This window comes from Ovis aries, chromosome 3, assembly GCF_016772045.2.
Source record: "Ovis aries strain OAR_USU_Benz2616 breed Rambouillet chromosome 3, ARS-UI_Ramb_v3.0, whole genome shotgun sequence".
NCBI lineage: Eukaryota > Metazoa > Chordata > Mammalia > Artiodactyla > Bovidae > Ovis > Ovis aries.
Genome location: NC_056056.1, coordinates 39,345,295 through 39,360,463, shown reverse-complemented (window position 1 = coordinate 39,360,463; position 15,169 = coordinate 39,345,295). Strand labels below are relative to the sequence as shown.

Sequence of the window (15,169 nt, the reverse complement as noted above, 5' to 3'; positions counted from 1 at the left end):
CCAGTATAATTATTAGTGGCTTCCTAGTTTACTCTTGAAAGTGTTTCAGTCTGGATTTTAAATTATGGTCATCCTGATTATTGACCGTCATAAAGAAAGAGAGTGAAGTCGCTCAGTCGTGTCTGACTCTTTGCGACCCCGTGGACTGTAGCCTACCAGGCTCCTCCGCCCATGGGATTCTCCAGGCAAGAATACTGGAGTGGGTTGCCATTTCCTTCTCCAGGGGATCATCCCGACCCAGGGAACCCGGGTCTCCCGCATTTGAGGCAGACGCTTTAACCTCTGAGCCACCAGGGAAACCTGTCATAAAAGATACTATCAAAGGAACAGAAGAGGATTGAAGGCCAAACAGGTGAATCCTCTGATACACCTTATTCCATTAAAATGGGCAACCAGTTTGGCACTTCTGATTCCACTCAAGTACACCAATTTTAACCTTTCCCTGGCATCCCCATTCCCAAATTCCCATAAAAATTTGTGGAACTTCTGCAGTTCTCGCTGACTTAGCAACCTAACACTAGGAATTGTGATCGTATGCTTCCTCCGTCCATGGGGAGGCAGTGTTGCACAGGTGTTAGGAGTACAGGCTTAAACACAGAAAGACTGGAGGAGAGTAGTGTTTGGACTAAGAGCATGGACTCTAGGGTCCTTATCCCAACCCTGCCACTCACTAGTGTGTCCTTGAGTGAGTTACTTATTCTCTCTGTGAACTAGGTTTCCTCATCTGTGAAAAGGGACCTAAGAGTGTTATCACATAGGGTTGTGCTGAAGTGCTCATTAAGCGCTGCTGCTAAGTCACTTCAGTCTTGTCCGACTCTGTGTAACCCCATAGACAGGAGCCCACCAGGCTCCACCATCCCTGGCTTCTCTGGTGCCTCAGTTGGTAACGAATCCACCTGCAATGCAGGAGACACGGGTTTGATCTCTGGGTCAGGAAGAACACCTGGAGAAGGAAATAGCAACCCATTCCAATATTCTTGTCTGGGAAATCCCATGAACAGAGGAGCCTGGCAGGCTACAGTCCATGGGGTGTCAAAGAGTCAGACATGACTGAGGGACTAAGCCACCACATTATTAAATGGCAGTGAATGTAAAGTGCTCACAATGCCTGCTGCCTAGAAAGTACTTAGTGCATGTTGCTTTGTAATTACGAATCTTTTAGATTCTAAAGGGCCTACCAGGCATTCAAAAATCATTTTGCTGCATCAATACATACTCTTTTTTATTTATACATACTACAAATATATCCAGCAAGAAAGAACTGAGAAAGGTCCTATGGTAAAGGCATTGGTGACTTTTGGAAGTGTTGCTTCAGGACATCATAAATGCAGAAATTAAGGTTGAATGAACACAGGGGCTTAGTCTGAGATAAGAAAGGAAAGAAAGTTTGTTGATGACTTCTGAAAAAGAAGCTGAACACAGACAGCTTCTCACTGCCTCCCTGACCGTCATCGAAAACTGTTCCATCCCCCAAAAGAGAAAGTCTTCAGGAGGCATCTGGGGAAGGCTGCGTCAGGTCCATGCATGACGCCTGCCTGTCCTGTACCTGTGTGTCCGCCACCTGCGTGGAGGACAGCCACACTGACCTCCAGCACCCTCGTAAGAAATTCCACTAGGAACAAAGCAGATGAGCTGAGTTTGCAGGAGGTCCGGCCGGGTCTGCTTTCAACCCTGTTGCCAAGTTAGAAAAACATGTAGAGGAGGGTTCTGGAGGAGCCTCAAGAACAATCCCAAATCTGGAAGTGAGTCTGAGGGAAAGAGTGCGACATCAGAGGAACAGAAGCCACCTCCATGGAGCCCTGCTACCCTGGGGCATCAGTATCACCCAGAGGCATCTGTGCAGGACAGTCGAGGGGAGACGAAGCCACAAAAGAGAGAGCGCACGAACACCAGGCATCTTCGTGACAGTGACTCCCTCCAGCATTGCTGAGTCCTCCCCACATATCCTGGGCCTCCAGGGAAATGGCAGTCCTGTCTTTGATTACGTGGATGCAGTAGGGATCAGGAATGAGGTCAGGTACAGCAGTGTGAACTTGGGGTAGATATCAGGTCCAAAAGCCCAACATATGGCAAGCTGGAACTGATGTGGCCCTGTCCAAAACAAACACACAAACCTTGCAAGGATGAGATTCCTCTGTGAAAAATGATGAAGAATTATTCTATTCCCTTCTCTCCCCTAATTGACGGAACAGTAACATAAGATTACTTTGGCTATTAAGGCCAACTCCCCCCAAACTGAGTTCTTTTCTAAAAAAAAAAATTTTTTTTTCATTGGAGTAGATTTGCAATGTTGTGGTAGCTTCAGGTGTACAACAAAGTGTGCATCTTTTTTAGATTATTTTCCCATGTAGGCCATTGCAGAGTATTGAGTAGAGTTCCCTGTGCTATACAGCAAGTTCTTATTAATTATCTATTTTATATATAAGAGGGTGTATGTCAATCCCAGTCTCCAAATTTATCCCTCCCCTCCCTTATCCCTGAAGAAGTTTGTTTTTTCATCCATGACTCTACCTCTATTTTGTAAATAAGTTCTTTTTGTACCTTTTTTTATTTTTTAGAATCCATATATAAGCAACATCATATGATATTTGTTCCCCAGATTTAGTTGTTAGAGAAGTTTGCAAGTTCAAGACATTGCCATATATATGGCAAATATGAGACCCAGTTACACCTTCCCACATTGAAAGATGAAAATAGGGCCTACAAGATTTTAGCAACTGAAAATAAATGATGTAACAAAATTCCTGAGGTGGAAGAACATGTCTATGGAAAGAATTTTCAACAGCAAAAGAAGTCAGTTTTAGCACCATATGTTTTATGATTTCAGTGACATTAAATAACATAAGAACTTTGTTAGACAGGTGATAAAATATGAAAAGAGAAGAAAAGGGACCTAAAACAGTTAAGGAAATATAAAATAATATGGAAAAATGTAAAGTCATAAAGCCACCTGAGAAGCAGTAAAGAACTGACAATGAGAAAATGAAGGATGGAGGAATGTTTGAGAAGTTCTCATGGGCTGAATAGGAAGTGAGTTACGCAAAGGTGATGAGAAAGAAGATGATAAATAATGAATGACAAAAATAGATACCCAGTATGCCGGATAATTTGCATTGCTAAAGAATAATCCAGAAGAAGCACTCAACAATTTGATAGAACTTCCCTGACTAAAAAACAAAAACCTGAAAATGTAGATTTCAACTCAAGTAATAATCAAAATTAATTAACAGAGATTTGTACTTAAACATTTCCTGGTAAGAATGTTTAATTTCAAAAACAAAAGAAAAATTTTATGAATGGGAAAAGATACAGGTTACCTACAAAGGTTCTGCAACATTAAATGTTAGAAAAATTTAATGGATAAAGTTATGACCGAAAATCTTCTGTCAAGATGTCATTTACATGAAAACAGAAAGACATTTTCAAATACATACAGATTCTTCTAAAAGGGGGAATGAGGATAATTTTCTTTAAGAAGTTACTCAAAAAGTGAATTAAGGTTTAAAAAAAACTTAATAGTGATTATATAAAAGAACTTCCAATGACCACCCAAACCATTTAAACAAATATGTCTCATTAGTATTTTCATTAAATTTTGAGATGGTATTACATCAACTAATAAGAGCAGTCTGTTATGAGAAAGGAACAGCTGAAAATAAGAAACTTTTGGAGAGAAAATATGCTGTTTCTGAGTATTCAAATTCATTGGAAAAAATGACCACCACAAAGAATATTACAAAAATAAATTCAGCTCATCAGAAGACAGTTTAAGAAACTTTTTCCAGAACTCAAACAGAAAGAATACAGAGATTAAAATTATGCAACCAGAGGTAAGTAATACAAAGGCATATAAAAATTCCTCAGACAGAAAAATCCAAAATATATACCACCCACATATCTTTATTTTAAAAAAATCACTTGAAAGTATGGACATCAAAATAGAAAACTTTTGTAAATAAAGGATATGAAAAAGACATAATATAAAAGAAATACAAGTAATGGCCCCAGAAAAGTTAATGCCACAGTAATGTTATCAATGAGGTTGTACAGCAAAATATAAAAGTTAAAGAATGGATTCTCAAAAGAGAAAGTGAAAAGTATAAAATTTTTTATGCCACATAGAAAAACTTGCCCATACTATATTCACATATACTACCCCCTAAAATGTAGTTTACTTTTATCTAGCTTACAAATCAGTCAATCCTAAAGGAAATCAACCCTGAATATTCACTGGAAGGACTGATGCTGAAGCTGAAGCTCCAATACTTTGGTCACTTGATGTAAAGAGCCGACTCACTGGAAAAGATCATGATTCTGGGGATGCAAAGAGTCAGGCACAACTCAGAGCCACCGCCAGTTCTCTCCTTCCTATGGCTGTGTGCTTGAAGGGGGCTCATTGTGTCCTTGTGGCTTGCACATGAAGGGCGGCTGACTTTTCTGGCATCCATAGTACCATACCTTGTCTTGAACATGGTCACCTGGTGTTCGTCCACAGATCACATTGCTGGCTTTGACTGGTGGCCTTTCAGGCTTGTTTATCACATCTTGCTTTCAGACTACTAACTAGTCTTCTGTTCTCTTAACAATTCTGTGTTGAATTTGCACCAAATGTACCAATACTTGATATCAGAAATATCTTTAGACTTTTTTTGCTCTGTGTGTGTGTGTGTATTGGAAAAGGTGAATTAGTGGAGGTGAAAGGATTGCATATTTTGGTCTAGTATCTTCCTGAGCATTCACAAGAAAAACACAGTTTAGTTTACATCTTGACACAGTACTTGTACATTATATACCTACGCATAGTTGACTGAAAGTTTCACACAACATGACTTTCTGTCATGGTATGCAATATATTCTGATATTTCTATTCTATTTCATTTTTATTAACTGTTGGCAACATCCCACCAAACTGATTTCCCAAATCACTAATAGGTTGCATTCCACAGCATAAAAGTCATTGCTGTCATAGCCTTCAGTGAGGTGGACTAACAAGGAAATTCCTTACAAGTCAGTACAGTGGGGCTGGGGCTGCCAGACACAGATAGGAGCAGGGTGGGTACAGTGTTCAGTGGCTTGATTTGGGTCTGCACTGAAGACATTGGAGGAGGGTAAGAGTTGCTATCAGCTTTTAGAGCAAGAGGGAGGCTGGTTCATGACTCTAGCCAACCAGAAGAGGACAAGAGCTGAAGCTCTGGGCTCCAGCCAATTAGGGTGCAGGGAGGCTAGGAGGAAGAAGGGCCAGGGAAGAAGTGGAGTGGGGTAGGGGGTGAGAGGGGGGGATACAAGTGAATGTGGGGCCAGACTTAATTGCCTGTTCTGCTCAGTGGCGCCGGAGGCTGCCCTAGCCTTGCAGGATTAGCTGGGGACCTGGTGGGTCACTGAGGACATGAATGACTTCAGCTGGGTGGGGCTGAAGAAAAGCAGGACCTGACAGTTTTATAATTTCCATCCTTACTGGGACTCTGCTCTTCCAGGACTAAAACACTCCTGGGTGATGTTTCCAACTGTGAGCTCTCTTTATTTCCCTTTCATTTCACTCTGACCCTTATGCCAAGGAGAGGACAATTTAAACTCAATTTGGTCCACTTGATTCTTTCTGACTGGTTTTATCTGTGGCTAATGGAAAGAGCTTGTGTTTTTAAAGGCGCTCAACCACAGGGAGGTTTGGAAACTCCCATAAACACAAAAGAATGTGTTTCAGAAACAAATCAGAATGACACCCAGGGTTCTTCTTTTGCTCTTACTCTTTGCATATGAGATCCTTGAAAGTAACTGAGCAGTAATCTGAGGGCCAGGTCAAGTTCCATGCTAACCCCTCTCTGCGAACACACAGTGAATACACAAGATGTATTAACTTTCTTATCAGGCTCCAAACCTTGGAGAGGGCCTAGAAAAACAAACATAAGTAAGGAGCCCTGGAGCTGCTCCCAGCAGTTACCTTCTCAAGGGACCAGTGGCTTTGCCTCCTTGTGGTCTGGGGAACCCTCCTGAAAGCGAAGCAGAAAGTGGTGTGAAGAGGAGGTGACTGATTTTGAGTGGATCCAGATATAGTAAGTGAATCTTCAAGCACTGAACTCTGTAGGACTGTGTTCAAGCAGAATTCCCTGGGAGGCTACTTGAATTCCAAATTTTGTTGAGATATATATTTGTGGAGCCAAAGCATGAGCTCCTAAGAAGGGACCTGAATTCTCTACAGCATCTCGATACCCAGTTGGCCCACGGAAATCTTCAGGGGCTAGAATTGCATGAGTTAGTATTTAATTGAGGCAAATATCTGGGACATTTCACATCCACTGACTTGGATAAAGCATGGATATTTCAACTCTTTGACTATAGTTTGTCAGCAATTGTTTGTTAAAAACAATTCTAAAAACAAAACAATCCACAACAGAGTTCAGTGGAACCTTAAAGAGCCTCTTGATGAAGTGAAAGGAGAGTGAAAAAGTTGGTTTCAAACTCAACATTCAGAAAACTAAGATCATGGCATCTGGTCCCATCACTTCATGGCAAATAGATGGGGAAGAAATGGAGAGAGTGACAAACTTTATGTATTTATTTATTTGGTGGGGGGAGGCTCCAAAATCAGTGCAGATGGTGAGTACAGCCATGAAATTAAAAGACGCTTGCTCCTTGGAAGAAAAGTTATGGCCTATCTAGACAGCATATTAAAAAGCAGAGACATTACTTTACCAACAAAGATCCGTCTAGTCAAGGCTATGGTTTTTCTGGTAGTCATGTATGGATGTGAGAGTTGGATTATAAAGAAAGCTGAGTGCTGAAGAATTGATGCTTTTGAACTTGTGGTGTTGGAGAAGACTCTTGAGAGTCCCTTGGACTGCAAGATCAAACCAGTCAATCCTAAAGGAAGTCAGTCCTGAATATTCATTGGAAGGACTGATGCTGAAGCTGAAACTCCAATACTTTGGCCACCTGATGTGAAGAACTGACTCATTTAAAAAGACCCTGATGCTGGGAAAGATTGAAGACAGGAAGAGAAGGGATGTCAGGGGATGAGATCGTTGGATGGCATCACTGACTCAATGGACATGAGTTTGGGTTAACTCCGGGAGTTGGTGATGGACAGGGAGGCCTGGCATGCTGCAGTCCATGGGGTTACAAGGAGTCGGACACGACTGAGTGACTGAACTGACTGAGGCAGGACTTTTTGTTTCTACCCTGGGGCTTTGGTAACAATGGCTAGATGAGCCATTATTGAAGAGAACATCAGGGCTCCTATAGCTGGGATGTTAAGATCAGTAATTCTTGAACAGTCTGGCATGATAAATGAGATATTTAACACATTGTAGGGCGGAGAGAAGCTGCCCCAACCAACACCTTACTTCTCCTGGCTGTGACCAGAAGTCCACTTGGGTCCTCAGGCTTGAAAAGAAGCCATGTTGGAACATGGACACACCATCTTGGGCTGATTACCCTGGGAGTATCTACTAGTTTAGATTCCAAACCAGAAAATCAGTTCACACGGCAAAGTACAGGAGAGACACGCATGTTTTAACAGAAAGTCCAAACAGAATAAAAAACCCATTGTATCTGTCCCCATGAGAGAAGGGCAGGAGTCTGGTTCAAGGGGGTAGTTTCAAGATCCTCCATGGATGAAGTAGTTAAGAGTTCAGCGTTAGCAGTCTATTTGTAGGCAGTGGGTGGTGATGCGGCAGGGGAAAGGACCATGGCACCAGGCAGGGAAGCCCCTTCCTCCTGGGGATTTTGGTTAAAGAGAAATGAGCTGCATGCCCAACAAGCTCACCTCCATGTTAAAACCATAAGGAGCTGCCATGGGACTATTTCCTTCTCTAAGTGGTTATTTGATCTTGGGGAGCACAGAGCATGCATATGTGGGTTAAGAAGGGTCAGTCCTGAGGACTAGAAGGATTCCAAGGTGCAGACTTATGTAATCCTATATTCCTATGCCACTTTAGTAGCTGAGGCCCCTTGGGGTCCCATGTAACAAAAGAGAAGACAAAGTCAGTGTTGTTCGCAGAATCTTTGAATGTCATGTTTACCCTCAGTGCTGGAGGGAATAGGCTATGCACATCTCAAGGGTGTCCCAAAGGGGATATATTTTGGTCAAGGCTTATATAATTGTGTAAAGAAGGATCATGAGTACATATGAAACAACAAACTTCGACAGTAACAGGACAGTTATTAGTAGAGTTGGGACGGGAGAAGCAAGCCTGTCAATATCCCCTTACCTCTTGTTTTATCTTATTTTCTTCTTGAGAAAATACAGCACCTGCCCATTGGCAAGAAAGTGTTCCAGATGGATTTAGAATTTTCTCAACACTCCAGAATATTTCTTGGATCTTTCCTTATATCTAACATCTAGAAATCAAAGATGAGTACCAACATTTTCTAAATTTTACATGTCAATCAGATAGAGGAATAGTGCCAATGAAATATTTTAAGACAAAAGAAAGTGTGAATTAACAGTGGGAGATCCTTTGTAATAAGTGTGTATATATGTGCTGTCACTTCAGTTACGTCTGACTCTTTGTGACCCTATGGACTGTAGCCCACCAGGCTTCTCTGTCCATGGGATTCTCCAAGCAGGAATACTGAAATGGGTTGCCATACCCTCCTCCAGGGAATCTTCCTAACCCAGGGATCCAACCCGTGTCTCTTGTGTCTCCTGTATTGGCAGGCAGGTTCTTTACCACTAGCGCCATTTGTAATAAGCAAAAGAATGCAAATGATTTGTGCTCAATTATTGAGGACAAAAAACTGCTAACACAAAAAGGATTTACTTGAGACCCCTGCTTCTTTAGTAGTCAGCCAAGAATAGGCCCCCCAACTCTAGTTCAAGTCCCTACTTCAACTCTACCTCCCTTCCCAGTTTAATTCCCTCACTATAGGACTTCTCTACTGATGAGAAAATCAATCATGGGATGGCGGAAATGTGGGGATTCCTCTCTAGTCATTAGGTATCTTACCCTACTCCTCAGTGACCAAAATTTTAGATGATACTTGTCTGGGTCATAACACAGCATCGCAAAACGCAGTATTGCATTTCAGAAGCGGGCACAGATGACCAGTGCTCAAGGAGATCTCTTGATTCTAGTGGAAAAGAGTTGTAGAATTAAGTAGACTGTGGTTAATAGTCACGTGGTGGCTCTTCTGAAGCACACACACAGCACTGAGCCAGATCTGCCAGGCCCTCACTAAGACCCCCAGGACCAGAGCATCTACGCTTTGGCTGAAGAAAGGGAATCAGAACCAGTCTTTGAGATTTTAAATATACAACTGAAACATGTCCAAGAGGATGGCTGGGGTTCTAATGAAAAACGTTCCAAAGCTTTAAAAGTTTAGGGCTGGGATATACTCTTCTACTGGGAGACTCCCAGTTGCATTAAACTCAGAGATATACCATTGATTAGATAGGCCCATTCATTGAGGACCTGTACTCTAGAATCATTGTCCCCTCTGGGAAGGCTCCTTGGGATCACACAGGGTCACAGGAATTGGCTGGAGCTATCTGAGTCTCAGGCCTGAGACACTCATCCAAACACGGCCAGAAGCCAGGACCAGCTGGCAAAAGATCAGGAGGCCTCCATGAGCAATAGAGACGTCTCCCCACGCTCTTCTTCCTTCCTTCCATCCAACCGATAGGTAGATGCTGGGGAGGCAAATATCCTTCACATTCTCACAATGGAAGCTTGAAGAGAAAAAGTGGTGGCAACCCAGTATCAGAGGATGATGACTGAGAGATGGACACAGTGCCCTGAGATCCTGGGGCAGGAGCAGTGAGCCCCATCTGTGTTGGTCGAAGGCAGCAGGCAGAGATCAAGCTGGGTCTCACAGATGAGTAGGAGTTTGCCAGTGTGGACATTGTGTGTCTCAAGCGGAGGGGAATGTATAAAGGCTGAGAAGCTGGAATAGAAAGTTTTACTGGAAAAGGTTTATTTACCCCTTCTGCATCTCCCCAACTCCCCACTTCTCGACCCTGTAGGCTTTATGCTGCTGCCCCTCAAAACTACTTGCTTTTCCCCAAACAAAGCATTTCTGGATTTATTCGAGGAGGAGTTGAATATTCTTTCAAATGCTGATTTACCATCTTTCAAGGGATTGCCTGTTCTGATCCTTTGTCTATTTCTGTATTGTTTGCCATGTTAACATTTACTTGTACCAATTATTTACATATACTGGACACTAATCTTTTGCCATTTATTTTTGTGGCAAACATCTTCTCTCAGTCTTTGCTTTTGTCATCCAGAATTTTAGACACTTATAATAGTCATAATAATTCTTTTTGTAAAGAACAATTCCTACTTTTTGTATTTGGTTGAAGGAACTCTTCACTACCCCGATGACATAAAAATCTTCTATAATTCACCCAAAGAATTGAAAGTTTTGTTTTTCCTATTAGGTTTTAATACACCTAGGGTTACATTTGGTATGAGATAGTGATCTGATTGGTTGTTTCCAATTAGAAATCCATTATCACAGCAATGACATGGAAGGGTTTATTCTCCCTCCACAGTTTGAATCACCTCCTTCACTATGTATTATAGCAAGACCTTACATACATTGAGGTGTGGATGTAGTTTTCCATTTTACTCCATTGGGTCTACTGTTACATATGTGTATGGGGTTGCTATATTTGATAGGGCAGGCTTTCCAACTTTGTTCTTTTTCATTATTACCTTGATTACTTTTATAACTTTAATCTTCATTTCATTTTTGAAGTCAGTTTTTGAGTTTCACAAAACATTTTTTCAGAATTTTTCCTAGAATTAAAGTTATAGATTAACTTGGAGAACTTCCATATCCTTATGATAATGTAATCTTGCAGTGTTTGACCATAACGTATTGTATCACTTCTGTTCAGATCAAACAGACATATCATTACTGGATGTGGGGCAGGAAAAAATAGACTTTACTCATAAAGGTGGAATACAAGTAACCAAAATGAGAATTCCTAGACATATTGAATCACAGAAAAAAAGGCATAAAATTTACTTTGCACAGATTCATCTTAAAGATCTAGAAAATAGTCTGAAACAAAAATAACAATAACTTTCTAGAAGTTAAAATTAAGGTAGATGAGCACATAAAAATAAGGGCTATCTGAAACCAGTGGAAAAAGTTTTCAGTACAAAATGTCAGAGTCAAAAAAGCAAACTAACCTCAACAATTATGATGGGCAGAAATGCAGAGCTCAGCTGAAACAGATCCTTAATAAAAGGAAAAGAACATTGCGTCTACAGAAGAGTACGTTAAAATAGAAAAAGTCACTATGAAGTCAGTGCAACAGATTGAGTGTGAGCACTATGAAAAATACTTATAAGCTGAACTGAAGCAGTAGTAAGTGGTATCAGTGAAACAGAAGTCAACTGTGGGAAATAAGCCCATTTCCAAATCTGAAGTGCTGTGATTCCATATGTCTTAGAGAAAGCTTCCCTCTTTTTTCAGTAGAAGGATCCCTTTTTAATGACGAAAGGCTGTATCATTTTTCTTCTTTTAAGTATTAGTATGACTAGTTACATTCAGTTCAGTTCTGTTCAGTCGCTCAGTTGTGTCCGACTCTGCGGCCCCATGAATCGCAGCACGCCAGGCCTCCCTGTCCATCACCAACTCCCCGAGTTGACTCAAACTCATGTCCATCCAGTCAGTGATGCCATCCAGCCATCTTATCCTCCGTCGTCCCCTTTTCCTCCTGCCCCCAATCCCTGCCAGCGTCAGAGTCTTTTCCTATGAGTCAACTCTTTGCATGAGGTGGTCAAAGTACTGGATCCTTAAAATTTGAACTATCAATATCTTACTGAAAAAAAATCACCAATTAACTAATTAGCATTCTTTTGAATTCCTACTGGATTTGTTTTGCTGATTTTTTTTTTTAGAGACTTTGAATCAGTATTTACCAATGAATTTTGACTCTTTTGAGGAGTGGATTTGTTTTTCTTTGTCTATTTGGGCATATAGTTTGTGCCAATTTCATTTGAATGAATTGGAATACTATTTCTTCTCTAACCAGAGCAATAAATTGCACAAAAATAACTTCCCTAAAGCTGTGAAACTAACCTGTGAATCTGGCTGGGCCCAGGAATTTTTTGACATATGAGTGTATAAAGTAGGGGTGGTAAGGAATTAGAGGTGGAGTGAAGAGAATTCTTTACCAAAGTTTCTCAGAATTCTAAAATTAAGTCTAAGCATCCTTTCAGGTAATTTCCGAAATTATGGAAGTTTCAGATGGTGAGCCCTGTTAAAGGATAGATCAACTTTAAAAGAATATAATATATGACACAAGGTAAAGACAAATGAACACCTGATTAAATCACATCTGCTTTATTTCCCTAGGTCAGGAAGTGTGCTGCACCACTGGAATGAAATCTACTACTTTGTGGAACAGTTGGCTCATAAATTCATCAGGTGAGAAATATGTAGTTCTCGGCCATAAGTAAACCCAGCCTATGTTTGCTATTCTAATTACTGACTAGCTTGGGGGTGCTTTTTGACAAAGGTAGAATCTTAGACCTTGGAAGAGAGACTTGCCTTTGTTTTCATCTTTGCCACATGTTAGACTATTTTGTTTCTTTTTGTTTTGTTTTTAAATAGAATAACTTGACTATGTATTTTCAAGAGGAACCCAATTTGGTTATAAGATCAACATTTTAACTTTCTTCCTCTCTTGTCAAATAATATCCTTCTAGAAGGATCATTAACATTTTCTTTCACAGTGCATTATGCTGAAGAAATTGGCTCATTCTAGCTGGACCCATGTGCATGGTGTAAGGTCACCTTACACCTTATGGAGTGTAAAGTGACCAATTCATCCCAGTTTGCCCAGAACCTCCTTGGTTTTAGCATTGAAAGTTTCATACCCTGCGCGCTCTCCTCAGTCTTGGGCAAAGCACCATGCTTGTTCAGCCTGACTATGTGCCCAATGGGATAGAATGCTCTGAGCATTCTTAACCATATGTCCAAGAGAGGACAATGAAATTTTGAACATCGGCATTATAAACGTTGCAGGGGTCTTAGCAGTCCAGTAAATGTAGACTCCACTAGTAAAAGAAAGGAGGTCATTTTACCCTCTTTGGGTGCAGCTGCCAAACAACCCAACTGTGATAGCGTTCACCTGTATGCTAGAATTTAAACCAGTTGTCCAGGTCTTTTATAAAAGTTGTTCTGGGTGTTGTAAATTTGAAAGCAACTCCACTTCTGCTTGGCGGCCTCTGTTGAGTCTTCCAGCCAATGTGAGTAGCCATATACATCTTCTGTGAATAAGATTTTTTCTTTTAACTCAGGAGACAAGTTGTCCTCTGAGACCAGGGTACTGATAAATGTGTTCCCTGCAAATTCACCTGCTGGTCTCCACATGTACCCATCTGCCTGACCAGAGGGAGCAGGTTAAGGGGTGTCCTCTCTGTGATGCCAAAAATTGGAAACTAGAGCAAGTAGCGTATAAGCCCAGATGAATGGAGAAGACAGAAGCTGGGAGGAGAAACTTCTGCCTTTTGAGGCAAATACAAACCCAATAGTTGGACAGTTCCAGTTTCCTTTTGTCGTTGACCCATAATGTCCCTTCCTACACTCTCATCCAGGAGTGATATTAGACAAATCTACCTCCAGACACTTGGGAGTATCTGCTATGTTTCATGGAGAAGGCAATGGCACCCCACTCCAGTACTCTTGCCTGGAGAATCCCATGGACGGAGGAGCCTGGTGGGCTGTAGTCCATGGGGTCACTAAGAGTCGGATACGACTGAGAGACTTCACTTTGACTTTTAACTTTCATGCATTGGAGAAGGAAATGGCAACCCACTCCAGTATTCTTCCCTAGAGAATCCCAGGGATGGGGGAGCCTGGTAGGCTGCCATCTATGGGGTCACACAGAGTTGGACATGACTGAAGTGATGCAGCAGCAGCAGCAGCAGCAGCAGCAGCAGCAGCAGCAGCTATGTTTCTATTTGCTCTGATGATTTTCTGTTTCCTCTAAAGCAAAGGAGTCTCCTGAAAAAAGATTTGAAGTTAGACAGATGTGGAGTTGCATCCAAGCTCCACTGGGCAACCAAAGCAAGTGACTCACCTTGGTTGAACCTCAGTCTACATGTGAAAATTATAAGAGAAAATGTGCTCAAAGCAACAAACCCAGCACCTGACTTAGAGTGGTCACTCCACACTTCTCTTCCCCAGTTCCTTCAGCACCTCCAGACACTTTGCTATTTTAGATTCAAAGAAATTAGAGGTAGGGATTGAGGAAACTAAGAGACCATTTAATCCAGTTCTGTTTGTTTTATAGACGAAGAAACTAAGAACCAGAGTAGTTGATATGGCTTAATCCAGACCACGAGGCACTTTCCTGGTTGGTTTGTTTGGTTTGGTTTTTTTGGCTGTGCCATGAGGCATGTGAGATCTTAGTTCCCCAACCAGGGATCGAACTGATGTGGAGGCATGGACTCTTAACCACTGGACCACCAGGGAGTTTCCACCTTCCTTTCATTGTCTCCTCTGGTCCTCTTTGGCTATGGACCCCCATCAAAATGTGGCACCAGGACATGACTGCCATGCAGACTCCAAAAGGAGGAACTGTCTTTTGTTAACTGCTGCAGTCCCAGGGCCTCCAATAGTGCCCAACATACAGTACATGCTCATTCAATACCATAACTTTTCACCATATTCTTTAAACCCTCATACTATACCTCATACCCATGACTCTTGGCAAAGAACTTCACCTGCTATTTCACCAAAAGCCCAGAGAATAGCAGGCAAAGGATTACCTCTTATTCTAATCCTCCTCTTAAAAGATATATTCATGCCTTCCCATTGCCTCTGAGATTCAAGTATCCCCTTTATTTAATGCCAGTCTTTTCACATTAGTCCATTTTATCCCATTGTCTCCAATATTCCCCCAGGTCTTTGTTTCTTTTTCGTATTTTTCTCTACCTTTCCTCTGGCTCCATTTCCATTGCCAATAGATAAAATCTCATTTTAAAAAAATGAATTTCCTGGTCCTGTCTTCCTATAGATGCTACCTTAATTCTTTCCCAGTTTCTCTCTAAAATATCCTTAAAGACTGTCTGGCTCCATCCTTACTTCTCATTCATTCCTTAACCCATTGCCGTCTGCCTTTATCCCCACCCTTACATCTGCTTACTCTCACCACAGTCCCAAAGTGATGCTCAATAGGAAAAACCCATTGAGAGCCATGCAGTGCTTG

At 41.5% G+C, this 15,169-nt stretch overlaps 1 protein-coding gene across 1 annotated transcript in view; it reads left to right on the top strand.

Moving 5' to 3' along the window:
* Positions 1-15,169, top strand: part of ANTXR1 (ANTXR cell adhesion molecule 1) — a 264,134-nt gene that overhangs the window by 14,297 nt on the left and 234,668 nt on the right. Inside the window, exon 2 of the mRNA XM_015094293.3 lies at positions 12,310-12,381. Coding sequence (XP_014949779.2) covers positions 12,310-12,381 — 72 coding nt within the window. The remainder of the gene's footprint in view (positions 1-12,309; positions 12,382-15,169) is intronic.